A 21082-nucleotide genomic window follows, 5' to 3' on the forward strand; every position below is an offset into this window, starting at 1 on the left:
TTGCACTGACTCCAGCCTTGAGAAAGCTGCTATTGTGACCATGGTTGAGTTAGCCTGCTGATCGTTTTCCCCTTAATGTGATCCTTAATGTGATATAGCTATAGGTTAGATGTGGAGCCATATATTAGAACTATTATTTCCATGAGTAATTTCGAGAGGAATATCTTCATGATTAGGAGATAAGATTTATTTTATTTTATTTTTTAATGCAATGCTGTCATTTTAATAACTTCGGAAGAAACCAGCCTTGCAGCGGCTTGTTGTGAAGGGGCACATTTCTGTGCGGGAATTCCCAGAGCAAGAAGCCTGTGTAAGTCCAGGTCCCTGACTAAAGTTTTTACAACTGAACCGCACATTATTAGCACAAAGAAGGGAACAATAAAAAACTTCAGAAGGCTGCTTGTAAAGGAAGGGGGGGGAAATGCCCATCTTCAGCAACCGAAGAGCCGGCACGGGGAGCAAGCCTGGCAGAAACTGGAGTTCTGCGGGATAAAATACCGAGGGAAGCTGCGATCGAAAGGCTTTGGAATGGGCTCGGGGAAAGCTTGCAAGGGGGAGGGCGGTGGCAGCGCCGCACCAGGAGTTGGGGGCGTCGGTGCGGCTCGGGAGCGCGGCTTCCAAGTGCTGCCTGCCCGCTGCCGGGGAGCCAGCGGGGGCGGCTGCGCGGGACGGGGACGGGGACGGGGACGGGGACGGGGACGGGGACGGGGACGGGGACGGAACCGGAGCCGCTGCCCTCCGGCGGAGCCCCTTGGCCGGGGGGAGGCAGAAGTTAACTTCCACCTGCCCTGCAGCCGCCGCTGCGCCGGCGGGAGGAGGCGGAGGCGGAGGCGGAGGCAGGCGGGGCAGCCGAGGACCCGGCTCTGGCAGCCCCGGGGGTCCGGCCGGCCGCGGCTCCCCCCGCATCCCCGCCACGGCGCCGCTTCCCCGGCCGAGCCATGGCCGCGGCATCCCCGCCATGCCGAGCCTAGCGGGCAGCGGGAGGCCCGGCGGCCGGGAGGCGGCCAAAATGAAGAGCCTGCTGGTGAGTGCCTTGCCGCCGCCGCTCAGCCCGGCCCCGGCGGGGGGGAACGGGGCTGCCCCGGGTCCCCCGCATCCGTCCCCGCGCACCCCGCGGCTCCCCGGGCTCGCTGGGAGCCGAGCGAAACCCAGGCGGCGGCGACGAAGAACTTTCCGCCTGCTTTCTTTTATTCGTGTTGCTCGCCGTTCGGGGGATCCGGCTGTGCGTGTGTGTGTGTGCGTTTGAAGGAGCGTGTGGAAAGCCGAGCTGCTTAAAGGACGAGGCTGGAGGTGGCCGGAGGGAGCGGGGGGGGTGCGACAATCCCCAGCACTCGCTCAAACGCACGCATGAGATGCCCGGAGGGGGACGGTGCATGGCGAGGAGAGGCGCGGGGGAGCCGGGCGGGAGGCAATAGGCAGAGCCGGGGGCTGCCAGCGGGGCAGAGGAGCGGGTCGGCACCGGAGGGGGGGGGGGGGTCCCGATCCCCGGGCACACTTTGCCGGGGCTCTCGCAGCGTGAAACTTGCGGGGGGGAGCGGGGCACGGAGCGGGGCTGCCGGCCGGCCCCGCGGCGCTCAGCCGCCTCTCTCTGCCCCCCGCAGCGCCACGGGCTGGCCGTCTGCTTGGCGCTCACCACCATGTGCACCAGCTTGTTGCTCATGTACGGCGGCATCGGCGGCGGGGGCCACCCGGAGCCGCGGCAGCAGCAGCAGCAGCAGCAGCAGGTGGCGGCGGTGCCCAGCCGCCCGCCGGGACGCGGCCAGCAGCGCCCGGCACTCCCCGTCGGAGCCGGGCTCCTGGAGGGCTACATCAGCGTCCTGGAGCACAAGGTGAGCCGTCTTGCCGGGCACCCAGGGTTCCTGCGCTGCCCCGTCCTCTGAGGGGACAGCCGAGCTCGCCTTGCTGCCCACCGGGAGGTGGTGGGGGGCTCGGGATGCCCCCCCCGGCCTTGCTGCTGGCTCTGGCTCCAGCAGCTTTCGGGTGCTGATGCGCCTGGCCCTGGGTGTGTGGGTTAGTGGGGTCAGGAGATGGTGGCCAGCTGGCAGGCGAGCCTTCGTGGTGCTGTTTTTTTCTCCTCTCTTGCCCAGCAGAAGATGCGGGGTGAAGTGTTTAGGGTCCAGTGCTGAATGCTGGAGGTACACTACCTCTAGCGCCAAGAAAGGGTTAAGGAAGTAAGTTTAGTTACTGGAAGGGAAAGTCAATAGGCAGGTGTTTATTCTTAGCTCATTTAGTCTTGGGAAACCGAAGAGAACTGTAGCTCCTGCACAAATGACCTTTTCATCCTCCTCCTGGGAAGCAGAAGTTGTCAACCATAGTTTCCATTCCAGAAATCGAGGGCACCTCTTTAATGGTGATCAAAATGATGTCCCTCCCCTTGACACAGGAATCATCAGGCTGTAGTGCCCGTGTATGAGAGATAGGCAGACTGAGCTTTGATATCTCACAGGACAGATGTAATGAAATAAAGTGAGCAAGGTGGCACATCCATGCTGAAGAGGTACTTGAGATTCAATAATTTTCTCAGAAGGCAGATTCCTCTGCTGCTTAGGCAGTGTTCAGTTTGTTGCATTTACGTGGAGGCTCCAAGGACCCCCCTCTGCCAACCCCCCAGCTAATGTTTGGTACGCGTACTTTACAGCAAGAATGAGAAAAACAAGCCAGGGAAGTGAGGATTCTCAACTTTCTCATGTTTTCACATTCAGACTGACATCTTTCTGAAAGATGTGTTGTCAAACAAGTTACTGGGCTCAGTTTAGAGGTACTGTGTGAAGACGAGTGACTTTGATATACAGGGATTTTTATTGTTCCTTCTGGCTTCGCTTTCTATGCAAGAGTTATCTGTAGTGCTCTTAACACAGAAAAATAGCTTGTGATGGTCCCTTGTAGGCTTTATTTGCTTTCTTACATGGTTCCTTGGAAATTCTCAGATGCGGTGTCTAATGGCTATAGAAGAAGCAAGCTTGGCCATGGGGCTTCCTAATGTGTGTACACCTACTGTGTGTTCATTTGTATTTCTTTTGTCCTTCCTGGACATGGCTGTAGTGATGAGGTGTAGATATATATGCGCATGATTTTTGTAAGCTGTAATCACTGAAAAGGCATCTGTGGGGTTTTTTAGGCCATATATGTGCATAGCCGTCAGACACTGGTAACCTCTTATGACGGTTTCTCCTGACCACAAAATATTATTAGAATATATGTAGAATCATTATTCTGTGTTTATTATTTTCCAAGGTAATTTTAACGTTTCCCTGTGTTTTTGAAAAAGCTGCTGCTGTAGCTTTTTAATATATTGTAGTATGCCCCCAAACCCACAGACACTCCATTTCTGAATTTTATTTCACACAGCTCGTGCCTTGCAGTAGTAATCTGCTGAAGCTTTAATAACTTTTCCACATAACTTCTGTGGGTCAAAAAGAAGATAGCACAGTCCCTGCTGTGATCCCAGCTTGCTTTGTGTTATTTTAACTCACGAGATCCTGCAGAGAGCTGTGCCACCATGGTACACAGAGCCGTGAGGACTGGGAGATGATGGCGGAAAGAAGGGCTCAGATTTGGCTCTTAATAGTGCATTTGTTTTAGTAATTTAAGAGACCCAGATATTTAACATGGATTTTCAATCCCAGAATACATAGGTTTCTGGCTGAATAAAAAATGGCGAGCTTGAAAATCACAGGCACTAATGGCTTGGAAAAAGAAGGGTGCAGGATTAGTGATGATGAGAGAACGGGAAGGAGAGAGTTTGCAAGAACTGAAAAAGGGTGAAAAATTTTCAGGGAACGTGGTTCTTCAGTAGACAGTGAAGACTGCAGAGGTGACAGTTTGAATAGCAATAAGCGTAAAAGTCCAGTCCAAAGTGAAAGAAAATAAAGGAATCAGGGAGATTTAAGGAATGTTAGGAGAACTGCAAGAAGAGAGCAAGATAAACTTCTGTAGCTGTGAGGAGGACATGGTATTTCAAGAGACAGGTCTGGAAGGAGATAAAAGTACTTGCTGTATGAGGACAACAGGCTTGGAAAGGTAAAGGGAGGAGAATGACTTCAGCAGTGGTATGTTTTATTTTGATGGCGCTGAGATGACTGAAATGACAACGGATGGATTTTTCATAAAACAGCTGCCTTAACTTCCCACATAGAATCTGTACATTATCTGTCAAGTAGCTGAATGACCATTTTACAGAATTTTACAAAATTCATCCTTTGCATACAGTTCATGCACTGCTGACAGGAGTAGACTAAATGTTGAACTCAGGTCTAGGAGCTAAAACACATTGATACATTTAGAAAGACTTTTTTGTTTGTTTGTCTTCTGGAGCCCATGGTTTGCTTTAATCGGAAAACCAATTTCATGTTTATGGTGTTGTACCCCTTCTGGTGCCTTCAGAGAGAGTAAGTATGCATGTATATGTAGAAGCTGATAAGTGATAAAGTTATTAATCCAAAATTGCAACGTGGATATTGTCACATACAGAAGCTGTACTATATGGTTGTAAGGACATTTCTCTTCAGGAGTAAATTTAATAATTGTCCACCTTATGATATATCACATATTACAAATGCCTATCATTTCTAGCAGTACAGCTCGTTTGGTAGTGCTGGGTGATTATGTATGGAGACAGTTTCCCAGAAAATCAAGGTGCTTAGTAAAGTACCAATGATTTTAAAATATAGCTTGCAGTTCTGTAATTACCAATTATTTGCTTACTTTTATTTTACATTCAGTAAGAACCGTAGTTCCTCATCCATCCTGTCAAGATAAGCAAGTAGTCTCTGAGAATACAGCTAAAATACATAATTGTGTTTTTCCTGGGTTGGAGAGTCTTTTTGCAGGAGTCTCTTGTCACTTGGTCAGATTTGTGATGTTTTGTTCTTAGTGTTTTGTCTTTATGCTTTTTGCAAGCCTTTTTCCCCGAATGGAGAAGCAGAGATCAGAATTTATTTTCTTAGCTTTAGCAGCCTTTTGTAGTTTAGCACTGCAAACTTCATTTTTGTTGAACTGAGCTCTAAAGAAATGTAGAACGGTAACAGATTCAGAGGTGGGTTCTTGGCATTTCACCTCAGCATGTCCCAGACCAACAGCAGTTGACAGTCACTGTTGATGGATGTTTGAAATGAATTAATACCCTTTTTGTTCCTAATAGTCAGATGTTTATATCCTAAAAACTCTCACATTCGGAACAGAAAACATGGTTTGCTGATGGCTGCTGTTGGGGGGTCAAGGACTGAAGCACAGCAGAGAGGTAGCAACTGCCCTACTTCGAGGAGCTGTTACTGTCTGCAGAGGCACATTGGCAGAGGAGCACTGCTTAGCTTTTGCATCTGCAATTAGGAAGGACGAGAGTCCCAGACTGTCAAACTAACATCTTTCATGAATTCTTTGAGTGTAATCCTGAAATTAAAGAGGTTTTGTCATTGGTGTCGAGGGAAGCAGAATTATGCTCTTCCGTAGGGAGGCATGAGGATAAGACTTTCTGCTGATTTATCACAGTGCTGGCAAGAAATTACAATGCTAATATTTTTAAAGCAATTACTGCATACAAATAAGAGACTGTTAATGAAAGTAGGAAACCTAGCACTATTGCAAAACTTGCAAGAAATAAATATTTAACCATTATATTACTGTTCTGAAATGAATGTGAGAACACGTCTCTGGATAGTTAAAAAGCTTTTTACCCAGTATTGACTCAACAGTTGGTACTACGAATAAAATATGAGTTTGTCACATGTGTAATTGAATAATATTTCAAGCCATTTTGTTTCTTAGAAAATAATGCAAAAAATCAAAATCAGTCTTGCAGCCAAAATGTATGAGTTATTAGAACTCTGGTGAAATACCTTAAGAGAGCATGGAGACCAACATGATAATATAAGAGATCACAATGTTTTCTTAATTTATGATAATGTAAATCATCATATGCAAAGAAATCTTTGTGATCCCTGTAAATTAATGCAGATCAGAGAGTGGTGTAGTTAATGAAGTGTTTGAGGAAGAGTCATTCTGCAAATAGTGCCATAGCTCCATAATATCTGAGACACACTAACTTGTTCTCAGATTAAGCTGTTTTTTTCTAGCTTAGTAAACTTTTTTTCATTTAGAGGTGGGGGGGGGGTGCAATCTCACCATGTTTTATGTCCTTTTTAAGGAGTATTAGAGAGACACAGTTTGGAATTTGAATTTTACCTAAGTAATTAAAGCATTGATATTTTGGGGCTGAATATTTAGGGGGGCATTAAACCAACCTTCACAACTAACCTATGTGGAGATGGGAAGGAATGAGGGTTATAGTTTCTTTAAAATTAATTTCTCACAAAATTGAAGGTATCTTGGGACAAAATAGCTTGTCTTGCCTGAGGTGGGATCAAATGCACTGAGTTAAACTAAGCCATATTCCATGATTCCATTAAATGTTCTTTTTTGCTTTAGAAATTCTTACCTGTAAGGGAAGGAGCACAGACTTTACTATGCAATTAAATATTTGATGGAGTTTTTATTGTAAGAGAGATCCACAAGGGGGAGACTTTATTCTGGAATAACGTTCTTGGGGGACACTCACACCTGTCAAAAATCTAAGTGAGGTGAGAGTCCAAAAACCTCCTTGGTCAGTGTTTTGTTGGTTTCTTGGATATATATATATGTATATATATATATTTGTGTGTGTGTATTGTAGTTACCTTTTCTTCTGTTAAGCTGTAAGTTCATTACTGACAGAGTAAACAAAACAAGACTATGACAATAGGAGAATGTAAATAAATATACGGACATACAGTCTGAGACAATTATATTTTACCAGATTTACCCAGTGTCTGAGTAACAACTATCTTGTGCTTTACATTTTCTTGCTTTTGAGCTACTGCAGTAGCCTGTTTTTTCAACCTAACAAATCATTATTCTGATCCTTGTCTAAAATTTTTAGCAGCTTCCGTGTGTACCTAGTGTGCATTATGGAGCACACAACAATGCTGGCAAATGATGGTACATTTTTCTGTTTTCCGAGTAGCTTGGCACCTCTGTGAAGAACCAGCAGTCCTAGCTTGGCACTGTTCCTACTTAAAAGATCTTGAAATATTTTCAAATATTAGTTACATAGAGGCATGAGTTAGCTGTGCAGGTTATGCATCTGTTCTATTCAACTTTTTGAAAGAGGCATGTTCTGTAGTTGGACAGTGTTTATTTTTAGAATTCTTACTCCAGTGTCTGTTTGAGAGAGAATACGATTGTTAGCTTTCAAAGTCATAAAGCCAAGTAATATTTTACAGTTATAACTATTGCCTAATTCTTTCTGAAATTAGTGCCATTGAAGATGGAATCTAGCAGAAGTAGTGGCTTCAGGCTGAGATGAGGACCTGTTGCTTGAAAGAAATGTCTGAAAAGAGTACAGGTACCATTCAGATGTCCCTGAAATTGAAAGATGTTTGGTATGCATCTAATATTTGCTGGTTTTACATTAATTCATGTAATGTGATACATAAAATCCTACCCAGCCACAAACTAGCCATTTTCTGATCATTTCCTGGTTGTTGAGGAGATTAAGCAGAATAAATCATTGTCATTGTACTGAAAACAGAGAAAGCACTGGAGTTTATACCAGATGAAGATCTTGCCCCATGTAATTTGTGACATGATCTAAAATTGTGGTATACCTTAAGTCTTTCATATAAACTGAAGCAAAAAGATTATTTCAGAGACTGTATCACAAATTCTTGATGATTGATTTCAGTACAAGCATAAATAGTAGGTAGATGGTCAGGTCAAGACAGTTAATGCAGAATTGTATTTTAATTTTCTTACATTTTGTAGGAGTCACATCTCACAGCAATATCTGACACCATGAAATTGGTTATAATAATTACCTTCTTTTTACAACTGACTCAGAGAAAGTTCTTACTTTTTTTCTTCCTAGAAGAAGAATTGCAGAAACATGAAGATGTTTGTATTTATTTTGTGCTTCTCGTTTTTGATTGTTTCTGGATTACAGCCTTTCTTCTGACTCATGGAAAGTGAAGAATGAGTAAATATGCTCTTTCCAGTTTAATGAATGCCCTTTGTGTCATATTTTAATAAGTGTGAACGGCCTCTTTCCCTTATCTCATTCTTTGTCTTCTTTTAAGAATGCGAAGAATTCCTCATTTGGTGGATATGCAAAATACTTCCAGACGGGGAATTAGTGACACTTGGTCTGCTAGGGGGAGATTTGCATGTCTCTCATGCAAAACCTGTTAATTTTTTTCTTTTCGTTTTCATCATTAGTTTCAATGACCACATTTATATTTCCAGTACGTGCCTAAGTATATTACACTTCATAACAATTTAAATTTACCATGTTACACACTTTTTGCACACTGTCTTTCACTGTGAGCATTTTAGGCTATTTCCACGTTCCTGTGAAGACAAAGTGCTCTTTTGAAGGGCTTTAATCCTTAGTGGAAGCAAGTCTGAACTAAATGAGATTTTCAATGACAGGAAATGTAATTTTTGTTCACAACTGATGGATATCTCTCAATAGAGTTCCTTAAGTTTTCCCTTTCTGCTTGTCCTGGGGCGTAAGTGGATATTGAGTGCCGTCCTAACTGTGATCTTCAGAACAATAGACTGCAGGTAGTTTCCTTTCCTCGGTGACCTTCTTTATTAGTTTAACCTGTATTGCTCAGTAATGCTCTGTATGCACATCCTTGATGCTGAGGTGGCATTGATACTGAGGAACTCAGTGTATTAATTTAACTTCTAATTAGGGCAATTATGATCAAATCAGCAGTCGTTTGGTGCTGATATAAGCAGATGTGACAGCACAAAAGCTACTTTGAAGGTGAGATGAAGCATCATGATGTTTCACCTCATCCCATTTCACCTCCTCCTTAAGCAGTCTCATCACTCTTTTGCTCCAGCAGTTAAAGCTAAAAGTGTTAAGACCAGGTTAATTACTGAAGTTTGCTCTCAGCTGGAAAAGCAAATATTTTCAGTTCAGACACTGCTATTAATTGTTCTCCTTTGTCATTCTGAAAATATCCAAATACGGTTAAGAATGAGTCTCATAGGATGGGAGGGGACAGATGAAAGCTGTAACCTTCAGCCTTCACAGTCTGTTTGCAAAATGCAGATGGTGAAGTGGAGCTCTGAGGTGCCCCCTGATGGTATACAAAAGATAGAGCTTGGGCCTGAGAAACACACGCAGACACGTTCCTGTAGGAAATATACAACATTTGAACTGAGGGTAGGCAAATCTGGTAACAGTGTTAGTGCCTGGACTGTATGCAGAGAGGTATGTGCTCCCACGTGTGTATTAGCTGTAGTAATACTGAATTCTGACTGGATCATTGTAAGAAAACTTTGGAAAAAGATGAGGTTAATTTAATATATGGAGGGGGTAAACTGGTAGAAGTAATAGATTACTAGAGTATTTTTTCACAATGATGATGAGCAGTGCAAAATGTTCTTTGTCTAAGATAAGGGAACAGCAGTAGGCTTACATGGTATACAGGCAGCATAGTTTTGTTTTTTTTTGTTTGTTTTTTAGTTTGGATTTAATAATTTAGACTCTTGTAAGTAACACAGAACAAGAATATATAAATGTGTGCTTTGTCCTCTAATAGAACACATTAAGACTTCATTGCATTTGTAGAAAATTTCCCATCACAGAATGGGTGAGTTGGTAAGAAATAACCCAGAAAAGAGCAGAAGTATGTTTCTCAGTAAACAGGCAGTGCATTTATATTATGCATTTTTGTTTAGCAAATATATTTTTATTTTAGTGTGTTATTAGCCTCCACAGATACTGTTGTGAAGTTAATATTGCAAAAGCAAAATATTCTGTAGTTTATACTGTCAGACGGCATTAAATTAGAGTATGTCTTGCCCTCAGCTATAGCAGGTCATAAGAGTAGATGTAGTAACACTCAGGAGAGCATCAGTGTAGTATATATCTCTAAGGAAAAGAAAAACTCTACAGTGAAAGTTTGTGCAAATGTACATCTGTATCAAGCTCTGTGCACAGGAAAGTTAAAGGCTGCTATGGTTCAGAAATGGCTCACTGAGAAACAGGCTTCTGGAGGTTGCGCTCATCACCAAGGCGTGCTCTTCACCAGTTTGCCTGCATGGGATTAAAACCTTTTGTTCCAGTTTGAGATACCAAGACAATTTTTGCAGATAGTGACATGAACTACATCCAGACTCATTTCCTTCTAAACTTTCTTGCCTGCATTGCATTCTCTGTGAGTAGACGTTTTTCTTCTGTCAATAAAATTCACCCGTGTCACTTGTACAAATCATAACCATCAGAGGGAGCACACGATGGAGGCAACTGACAGGAAGGTGGCACATCACTGTGGGGTAATAAAGTGTGATGCAGAGATCCCAAAGCTATTGGGGCTTGGTCAGTAAGTCTATGCAGTGTACTTTGAGACAGGCTTGTTAGCTTGAATTTGCAATCAGAATTATCACACTGAACCTGAGCAAATAAATCCTGGCCTTTGGCAGCAGTATTTCTTCCAGAGCTGGGTGGGCTCTGCACCATGCTGTCTGCAGCGCTCAGGGTCAGGATAGGCTCAGCTACATGGAGTGCCTTGGGAATGGTGGTATTAGTACATCCAAAACATTTCTGGACAATTCTCAGGTGTGGTGCCAAGGACTGAAACCACATTTGCAATATTAGCAGTTCTTTAGCTTTAGCCTTCTAAACTGTAACCACCTTGTATTTTGCAGAGATTGAACATTTGGCTAAAAATCTGCTTAGAAAACATGATTTCCAAGGCCTGTCCATAGTCCTTATGAGAAATCTTTTGGCCATATACATGGAAGCACTGCCCTCCCAACCTTTACGCAGAGCACAGAGGCTCACAGACAGTGTGTGCTGTTGTACATCCTGTGCCATCCCTTCCCTGCTCCGCTGTAGCTTACAACATGCCTTCCTTGGGCCCATCCTCGAGGTGCTTGGCTAAATTCCATCCTTGGAGATTAGAATAATGACAAATGTGCTCTTAAATTTTGTTGCTGTCCATTTTATTCCTAATGCTACTGTAAAAGGGTTAGTTATACATATCTCAGCATATTGGTTGTCTCTAAAATAGGAACATAAAAGCTCAAAATACAGCCAGTGGTTTGACTGCAGCTGCCAGAGTAATGCAGAATTAATGCTGCCTGTCCTTCTCAGCAAATTGTCCTGTGCCTGGGTATTTGTAGGTAAACTCATTTTTTCTAAAACAAAGCAAACCAAAGCCCTTCATATTTTATTTAGATTATTTTAAAGAATATGTGTTAAGAAAGAAACTACCATTATCATTGATGACTATCCAAAATACATTTTACAGATTAAAAACCTGCGGCAAAGTCACTGCCGTTGCCACGCATTCAGCTACTCGTGTATTCTCTTTGTAATACCACTCTGGCTTTCTTTCTGTTTTTAATACTAATTCGTGAGTCTTAGGAAGGCTGGGTCAGTTGGTTATAGCATTACTCACATTGTCCACCAGAACCACTCGGACACGAACGGGTCCATGTGGAAGAAGCAGCACTTGAGCGAGGGCTTCCCCTCGTGCCGGGTGCCAGCTGATGCGGTGTCGCAGCATATGGCGGGGTGGGAGTCTGCCAGCAGACGGGCGCGTGCTCTGCCCTCCCTTTGAGCTGCTTGGAGATGCATCAGCTCTGCTCTGGCAGCTGAGGAGCTGCAGTGAGCATGTTGCTAAGCCAGAACTAATAAGCTTGACGGGGAGGCAGGGTTTATTATCTTGTGCTCAGCAGGATATTTAGCGTGGTTCTGTGGCTCGTACCATAGAGCTTCTGTGTGTCCTATGGCCTTGACTCACAGGCAGAGCTTGCTCATGGTTGTATGGAGCATGGGCAGCGTTTGCTTGCACCTCCCTGCCAAAACCTGTACTCCACATCCTGGTGGTTTCCTCATCCTCGTCGAAGAGCACAGGAAACTGCACACTCCTCAGTGTTCAGTCAGAAGTGTGACATACCTCACGGTACTTGTTACTTTAACTGTGGTCCCTAGAACAGACTGCCAAAGATACATACATAAAAAGATTGCTTTTCAGCATTTCTCTTTTGTGCAACAGACTAATATTTTCAGTTTTTGGAAATGAAACCCTAAGCTAAGTTCACAGAGCACAATTTAATCATCTAATTTAGGACAAATTCTGCTGATTTCACTGGGCACATACTTATCAAAGAAAGGATTTTAATTGTGTTGGTTTAGAAAGTCATGTTTGAAAATCAGGCTAAGGGGTTTTTTTTGTTTGTTATATAGCTGTTTCTATACACCTACAGGTTATTTCATTTGTAATGTTTTCTTGGGTTCTTACCATTGGAAATATTGACAACTGCACCTTAATTTCAGTCAGTGAAGAATTTTTGAAGATGATAGGATATTTAGCAATATCTTCACTATCTAACATAAGACTGAGCCTTAATGGTACTCTTCCCGTGGCTAATTTTCATATTCATAGATTTAATTTAGACTTCTCTTTTAATTTTTATGAATTGCCAAAAGCTATGTTTTTAAAAAAGTAGAATCAAAACTAGAGCTAAAGTCTTCCTTTCCCTTCTATCTGCGTTGTGTCTCGGTAGCAGCACAAAGAAGCACTGAAGCTAGTTACAGATATGCTGAATATTCGTTCTCAGTAGCAGTGTTGGTGTATCCCTGATGGTTTAAGGGCATAAATGAGGTACTTTGTGCAGCTGGTAGATGTGCAGGAGGGATAGCAGGGCCAGGAGGGTATCTCTGGTATTAATGTGTCTGATTTCTGCCAGCACAGTGATCCCTTTTGATCTGCAGCAATTTGTGCAATACAGAGCAGCTTTCTGGGTATCTTTAATTATGCCTGTCGACATTTTGGCCTGGAAAGTGGAATGAGACTTTAGAATCACCTTTCACTCCCAGCTGTGCTGATTTGAAACTTCGCACAGCTTGTTACCCAGCTGTAAGTATAAGGATCATGTTTCTGCTCTCATGAAAGACAATGAATGTACAGCACCTTGGGCTTCAGTGGAAGGTGCAGCTGGCTCAGCCTTTCTGTCAGAGCTCTCAAGAAGCAACAACAACATATCATATACATACATATGCATATTACCTCTGACACGTATCTTCAGATCAAATCTAGGTTGGAGACGATTCACGGGACCTGAAAACCTGTCTTTCATATTACTATGGTATACAGTGAAACTGCTGTGTTAGGAGCACCTTAGAAATGGAGCTTATGCTAAAAACACTGACAAAGCCGTAATGCTTATATCAGTGCTCTCAGACATATCTAGAATAAATTGATTGATGATATCGTGCACCAGCTTTATTAAAGTTTCTCAGAACTGATTTTTTATAACTGTGCTGCTTCCTAGGGATATTTTTCAGTATGTTATGAATATGACATCTCCTATTTGTAGTGCATAATGTGAAAAAAAATGTTTTAACACGATGATTAGTGTCCTAACATTTGAACTTTCAGGTATGATGGTTAATTTTCACAGTCAATAGCAAATTACAAAAGAAGATTAATTCCACTTGAAAGTGCAAAAGGTGATCTCAGCTGTGTCCTGCTATGTCCAAGAACCAGTGGTTATTCAAATCTTCAAGGCTTTGTGAATTTGAGTGCATGCTCAGAGAAAGTGCATGAAAACCTTGTGACTGAGATCAGAAGTAAAAACTAAGGACAGTTATAAGAACAGCAGAGTGTAAGCCAGTTTAGCTAAAATTGCTGTCCCCTTCCCTCTTGAGTGTGGATGATGAGGTTGCATCTACTCTTTTTTTATTGGAATTGCTTTTTGTGTACCAGTCTGTGCAAAGCACTGAGACTTTGAAATTCAAAATAAAAGTAATCTTAAAAAAAAAAAACTAATTCCTTTTTGTTTCCCTTTGAAAACAAATAGATGTGTCAATTTTTTTTGTTTTGTATCCCATATTTTACATCAGTAAAAGTACTGAAAATTACATTACACTGTGTTTATTAAAGCTGTGCTTCTACCCAGTAATACACATAAGACATCTTATACTGCCTTAAGGATTAAGTTAAGCTCCTTTGTCAAGCCTGTTGGTATGGCAGGACTGTTAATCTTTAACTGTCAGACTCTGGTGAGATCCTTCTTTAGACTGAGGCCATGTCTAAGTGCAAAAAAATTAAAAAGAATCAACTCTCCTAGTATTTACGCCTTCATATTTTTGCACAGAGCAATCAATAAAAAGAGAAGCAGCGCTAGACATAGATATTCCTATAAGAAGATTGCATTTCAAGGCCCTTATTTAGCAGCATCATAATTTGCTTTATGTTTATGCTTGTGAAATACGAAGACAAAGTTGACAGAAGGTGTTCAAAATACTAAATTTATGAAAATAAGACATGCAACGGGTGACAGCCCATTGAAAGGAGGACAGGGGAAATTGTGTGAGCCTACTTTTTCTAATTAAAATTCTATAGAGTTGTCTACGTTATGTTCATGTTTTATTACATCAGTAATTACTCTTACACTTTCCTTTCAAATTACAGCATTAAGTCACAAAAGAGGAAATGTGCTGTAGTTGCAGCATATCTAGAGAAGGCAAGACTTGAAACAAAACTGTATGAAAAGAGCAGTGAAGCTCGGAGGCAAAGCTAAATTCATTGTGAGGGATTAAACCTAATATTTTAGCCCTAACAAGGTATAAAACTGGTAATAAGGAGCCACAGTGTTGTGCTATAGATACTAGATGTTTAGATTTCACTGTGGATGCCTCTGCTGTTTAATAACTTCAATATTGTCTTAGCTTAAATTTATGAAGAGGATTTTAAAATAATTATCCAATAATAGCCAAGTAGTGCAATTTGTGCAATATATGTGATCATGAAAGCGGTAGCATAATCATCCATTGAAATGATACAGGTTGAACATTGCAGCAGTTGCAAAAATTTCTACAAATAAGCTTTTTGGCATAGAAGATGCCTAAGTAATACTTTTATGATCAGGACATATTTTTTGAAATAATGGGGAAAGAAACCCTCAACAAGTATAAATTTTCTATCTTGTTCCTCAAGTATAGTTTCAAGTGCCTGTTTTTGTATTTTATACACATACAACCTTCCCATTTTCTGCAACAAGAGGTCCTTTCCCTCAACTCATGAAATAATAATACTTTGTACTTATATATCACCTTGCTTCTGAGGATCTCCAAGTGCCATAGAACCGTTAAATGGAGACTCCTGCCTTAAAGTACAGGAGTATTAATTCCTTATTACATAGGGGGATAGTGAAACATAGAAAAGTTCAAACCATAGTTTTGACCTTGAGTGCACACTTAGGAATTTCAGACAGGAATTTGAAGAGTGCTGAAGTGTTGAAAGCCATGGGGACTCAACCTCAGGATAGGCCCACAAGTACTCACTGGAGATTAACTTGGAGTTACGTCCTGTGTACTGGGGGAGTTATGCACCTGAAAATGGATTCAAGATACCTGTTCTGCTGTATAGAGCTGCCCAGCAGAAAAGTACTGGAGTATACTTTCAGTCTGGACCTTTTGCTTGAACAAGGTCATGGTGAAGGATGGTTTAGTGCAGAGAAAAGGTAGCAAAAGGGAATGCAATGTGTGGTCTTGAGTTGGGGATTGTACATGGAAATGAGGCATAAGGGCCGGAGTTTCTGCTCCAGAAACTGTTAAAACACATGCTTTAAACAGTTTTGCCACACAAATGGAAGGTTACAGCATTACCTTGTAACTTTCCAAAGAGCTTTTCCAATCTGTTCTACTGAATTAACTCACCCAGCCACCTCCAGCCCCTTCCTCATGTGTGGCAATGCTGTATCGGGTGTCCTGGGTGGCCGCCAGGTTTATCCCCTGCCAGATCATGGTCAGGCATGCAGGAAGAGCAGCGCTTGAGCACAGATTTAGATAATAGCTGAACAAAAGACTTTTGAAGACCACGCTTTTGGTTTAGACTTTCGGGTTCTGTGGAAATGTTAACCTGTGTCTGTGATGCTGAGATCTCGCTCTAAATTAGTATGCGGACATGTAAATACATGACCGGATTTTTAGAGCATGCTGAACCACATGCATTTCGCAGCAGCTCTGGTGACTTAGGGCAGGTTAACTCTTTGAGCGTGGTATTTGATTTGCACAGCAGGGCTGCACAGTATTTTGGGTGGTAATAAACTGTAATGGGGCATGCAAATACAGGCACTGAACAGCGTTAAATAGGTACCCTCAGGTCTTTGACTTAGGTCCTTAGGGAAGCAGCATATTCATCAAACTGGCACCAACTACTTATACAAAGTTCATTAATTTCTTACGCCTTAAAAATATTTGTTGTATCTTTTATATTTTATTGTGCATTTGATATCTATTATATGACAAAATATCAAAATACGTTTAACAATCAAGTGAGTTTCAGTGATGGAGAGAAGAATTATGATAACATCTCAGATGGTTAAACTTTTTCTTTTTGTATATTCACGTAATCTCATCGAATTTAATGTAAAGAAAAATAAAATCCTTACATAACTACAGAAGACGACCAACAAATAGGGTGATTTAAAACATATTTGAATGTAAATGTTGTGATTACATAAAGTACTTGACTGACAATATTGGATTTTGGAGTCTATCACAATCCTGTGAAACAGGAACAGTTCGGGAAGAGCAGGAAAATTCTTGCTGTATACCTGGAAACATATTTTTTAAGAGCAAAGGTAGAAGCACTCTTTAGACTACCAGCTTCTTAACCTCTGTGTGAGTGCTGATCCAGAGTTTCCCATGGCATGGAATTGCATAAAAATCACTTGTGGTGGGGCTATATTTGATCTTGTAAGTGAAAATGGTACATCTCCTGAAGATTTATAGACTGCCAGGACATCCACTGAAGGCTTAGTGTTTAGGTAACCCTCAGTTTCCTGTGCCTAAAATTTGCAGAACCTAAAGAATAAGTGCAAATTACAAATACAGATACAAAAGTTCGTTTTCTGCATAGCAGTAGTGACATACGAACAACTCGGTACAGAAATACAGGATTTATGGAGAATCTTCTTCAGAAAAAGTACAGCTCTTTTTTCAGGCTTAACATTATGCAGCTGAAGCCTGAGTGACCTCAGTTTTCTTGCTTTCTGTGGATTAGGAGTAAATATTTTTCTCTTCCCTTTCCGTGGGTGAAAATGAAGATAAGACAATTCTGGTCTTCTCATTTAAAATGGGAAGGTTGGAGAACTGCAAGCAGTGAATTCTGTTATCATGAATAATAAAACTGCAATAAAAGCTACACTGGCCAGCTTTTAGAGTTAAGGTATACAAACCAGGCCATTTTGATCAGGTACTGAATTACACATATTCCTGCTGTAACTTAGGCTAGCTGCCTCACTCGCAGGTGGTGAACTCTGACAAATAATCCATCAAGTGGTGGTGAGAAGAGTCTCAGGAAAGGCAGCCTCAGACAACTTTTATTGTCTTTATTATAATCCATCATTTCTTGTTGTACATCTCCTAATGTTCTCATATTGCCAAATATTCTTCTTATTTTCTCACTCTTTGTATTTCTTAAGTGAACAAAACATAGCATTGGCTGATTAAGGTCATTCCCACATGCTGCTTTGCAGAGCTAGGAAGAGGCACAGGAGGTCAGAAAATGCTACGAATGATACGAGAGCCCAGTCTTGTTTCTGCTAAAACTCCATGGAGTTCTCCCCTGGAAATCAGCAGAAGCAGGATGGGTACCCAAGCTTGCAGCCCAGTAGTTGTTGTTAGCAAAGGTACTGTGGGCTCAGACCTGTGTCCAGCACCAGCTGCTGATCACCTAATAGAGGGCCTCTCTTATGTTAGGGCACAGATTATTTCCTCATTCTGCTCTGTAGCGTTGAAATCTGTAGATCGATAAAATTTGAAGACAGAAGGGCAAATAATCATGCCAGGTCAGGTTCTCTCTGTCAGATTGATACACGTTAGGGAAGACAGTGGGAAGCTGCAGTCGAGGGCTAATAATAGGTCCCAAATACTTCCTGAATGTTTCTACAAATCCTTGCATATAGATCTCATTGTTCAAGGAGAAAGAGAACTCAGAAAACTGCTGCAGAAATTGAAGCCATACTGCTAATACAGAATTGGAGTGGGGGAAGTAATGATGTTATTCTAAAATATGTTTTAGGTTTCTCTGTGTTAAAGGGTGACAGCTATAGAAAGGGACACCTGGCTTTATATGAACAGTTCTAGGTTTTAATAAAGTACAGACATTGGCAATGCTGATAGTTGCCTATTATTCTGGTGGTGTCCATGCAATGACCATTTATATGGAATTCCCACTGGAGGGTTAATGTTTCAGTGCTTTTCCTCAGATCAGAGAAAATCTGTATGGTTTTATGAGTGGTGCCAGCATTATATTAATGAGGGACATTGAATCTCTGCCTTTTCTTGAAACTAACGCTAAGCTCAAGTCCCAGCGGTGCCCTGAAAGGCCAGAACTTCCTTTCATAAACCACTGACCTTTCATCGTGATTATCTTTGTGAACTGGTGCTGTCTTTGAGTTAATAGAACTTGGTAATTGGGGAGCTAAGAGGGCTAAAATAGAAGTGACAGTTTTTGCTGCTGGTTAGATGTTAATGTGAGTCCTGAATGCCTTTTAAATATGTTATTCTAAATCTGAGGAAATGGAGAAGAGCGCTTCTATGTATGAAAAAGGCTGGGAATACAAACAAACAAAAAAACATTTGTCTGATGAGATTGAAGAACGTGTCAGTCAACTTGAAACCAGAGATACAGGTAGAGGAGCCCACTGTGAATGCTAAAATATAGTGCCTTGTTATAATTCTATATGCGTTTTTCAGAGATTTGGTACTTGAACTGCAAATTCTGTTTGTAAATGCTACCACACTGAAGCTGACTTCTGGTTTAGTCCAGTAGTTGAGACTGAGAGAGAAACTCAAAGAGGTGAACATTTCTGGAGCTCTACCTTGTTTCTCCTGGACCCTGGTGAGCATTTAAGCAGCTCTGCGCTGTCTCTAACTCTCTCTCCTTAGGCATCCTTTGTATTGGAAGCAGCATTTAAAGGAGGCAAGTCATAATTTGGCTTTAATGAGTAATGTTTGGCAGTTCATTTGCTTTCTTAATAAAGAAATGAAAATAGTGTGACACTATGTGAGAACTTGTTACCTCAAGGCCATGCAAGAAGTGACTGCTATGACCAGACCTTGTGGTTGTTCCTGGCAGTGAACCAATTGGCTACGAGGGCAACACAAGCAGGACACAGGTGCAGAACGTGGTGTTTACTCCTGGTACCATCATTTCCTTAAACCTTCTTACAGAGCAGGTGCTGGAGTGCCAGGTACTTGCAAACACAGGACAAGGCAGACAGTCCCTTGCAATTGATTATTCCTTTAATATGATGTACTGAGCACTTGCATAACTCTTCCTGAAGTGCTTTGAGCTCTTTGGGTAAAGAATGGATCAATGTTATGACTCTCAGTTTAAAGCTGAAAAATGAAATTCATAGTGATAATTTCACTACAAACTAGGCAGCCTGTGGGTTTGTAATGATCCACGGGGCTGCTGCTTAGGCCAAAAGCAGCCTGCATTGTTTGCTTGGGGGTTCTCTATTTCTTGTTCTGTGGCTGTCCTGGAGGAAGCTGGTGCCTGATTGAAAGGTACAGCCCAGCTAGCTAGAATGAGGCTTATTCCACTCACATCTGCACCCACACTTGCTGGACCTGCTGCCTGTCTGCTGCAGTTGTTAAATGAAAGGCAGTAAATTCTGACTTGGTTAAGGAGACTGACTTACAGCCATGAAATGGGATAGAGAAAGAAATGAGATGTTTTCATTTTTCTGTTAAGCATTTGTTCTACAAAGTTGCATAACTGAGTGTAGGCGCTAAATCCAGGCGAAGCATTCTCATCCCTGGAAAACTGTACAGAGAGCATCTCATCCGAGTTGTCTATATTTCGCATGTGATTGCCTTGTTCTTTTTTGTGGAACAATTTGATGATTTTACTTTACATAGCATACCTAACTGCAAAAGCAGCAGACATTCTTTACCTCCTTTGCCATTTAATCCAGTTGTGAAGTCAGCAATTTTGAAGATATTAGGGAGGAGACACAAGATTCAGTATTTTCTCAGTGATAAAGCTTTTGGAAGGATTCTTCCAGGTTTTGAAATGACTCAGTTTTGCTGGTTCACGTTTGCTTTTCAGAATGGTTCATCTTATTATTTGCAATCAGAGTGAGAGTATGGAGGGAATATATAGTGACAGGGTATGAGATGGGGTACAGAGGAGATAGATAATTCCCCTGCAGTGAGTTTGTAGTACCAGGTGAATCTGGTTTACAGAAAGAGAAGGTTTGTGTCTTGAAGCCCAGTGCTGAAAATATAAATCACCTTTTAGCTATATTGTAGCAGTGTTTACCTCAAATTATTTGATGCCATGGGTAAAGTGAAACACAGTGAAATGTTTGTTTTGAAGTCAGAGAAATTAGATGCTCGGTCTTCTTTCAGTAAAGGTTAAATCCTGCATTGGAATAACAGCAGTCTCAAAAATGCCAATTGTATGTTATATATCGTCTCAGTATGACTTTTTTTTTAAAAAAAAAATCTTTTTCCTGTGTGTTATTTCCTCATCTCATTGCATCTCAGTGCGGTCTGTTGCTGTGCATTGAAATGAAATGTACCATTAAGATATATAACGCTGAAAACCTCTGCCATAAAGTCTGGTGAGACACATTTTCCCTTTTACTAGTAGACAGTGATAATGAAAGTCTCTAATCTCATTAGTTCAAAAGAACCACCACACAGCACTAGGGTGCTTTAAAAAAGCAAGAAGCAGAAGAGACATGATTAAGTTTGTAGAAATAGGAAGGAAAATATTTCTTTTGAGGTAACAATACACTTACACACGATCAGTATTCATGTTCTGGAAGACAATGGAAGATCTTTGCTTCTGAAATTAATTTGCTTGTGTCCTGCATGCAAAAACTTAGTGTTTTGCATTAGTATGTTTGCAATACAACTACAAAATAGCATGCTGATAATTTCTGCTACTTGTAGTTTCCCTTTCCGTCAATATTCTTTATGCTGTTTGTCTTCCCACCCTCTGTGAGTGAAGTAGTAACATCTGTTTAGTTTTTAGCCACATCATTTATGATTATTCTCAGG

At 41.6% G+C, this 21082-nt stretch overlaps 1 protein-coding gene across 1 annotated transcript in view; it reads left to right on the plus strand.

The window, feature by feature from the left end:
• Positions 1-958: 958 nt before the first annotated feature.
• The window catches only part of ST6GALNAC5 (ST6 N-acetylgalactosaminide alpha-2,6-sialyltransferase 5), a gene marked incomplete at both ends in the record, with an annotated part of 69365 nt that continues 49241 nt past the window's right edge, over positions 959-21082 (plus strand). Inside the window, 2 exons of the mRNA XM_084291468.1 lie at positions 959-1024; positions 1602-1829. Of these exons, the coding sequence (XP_084147594.1) occupies positions 959-1024; positions 1602-1829 (294 nt within the window). The remainder of the gene's footprint in view (positions 1025-1601; positions 1830-21082) is intronic.

The sequence above is a fragment of the Netta rufina genome (genome assembly GCF_964035555.1).
Source record: "Netta rufina genome assembly, chromosome: 8".
Taxonomy (NCBI): domain Eukaryota; kingdom Metazoa; phylum Chordata; class Aves; order Anseriformes; family Anatidae; genus Netta; species Netta rufina.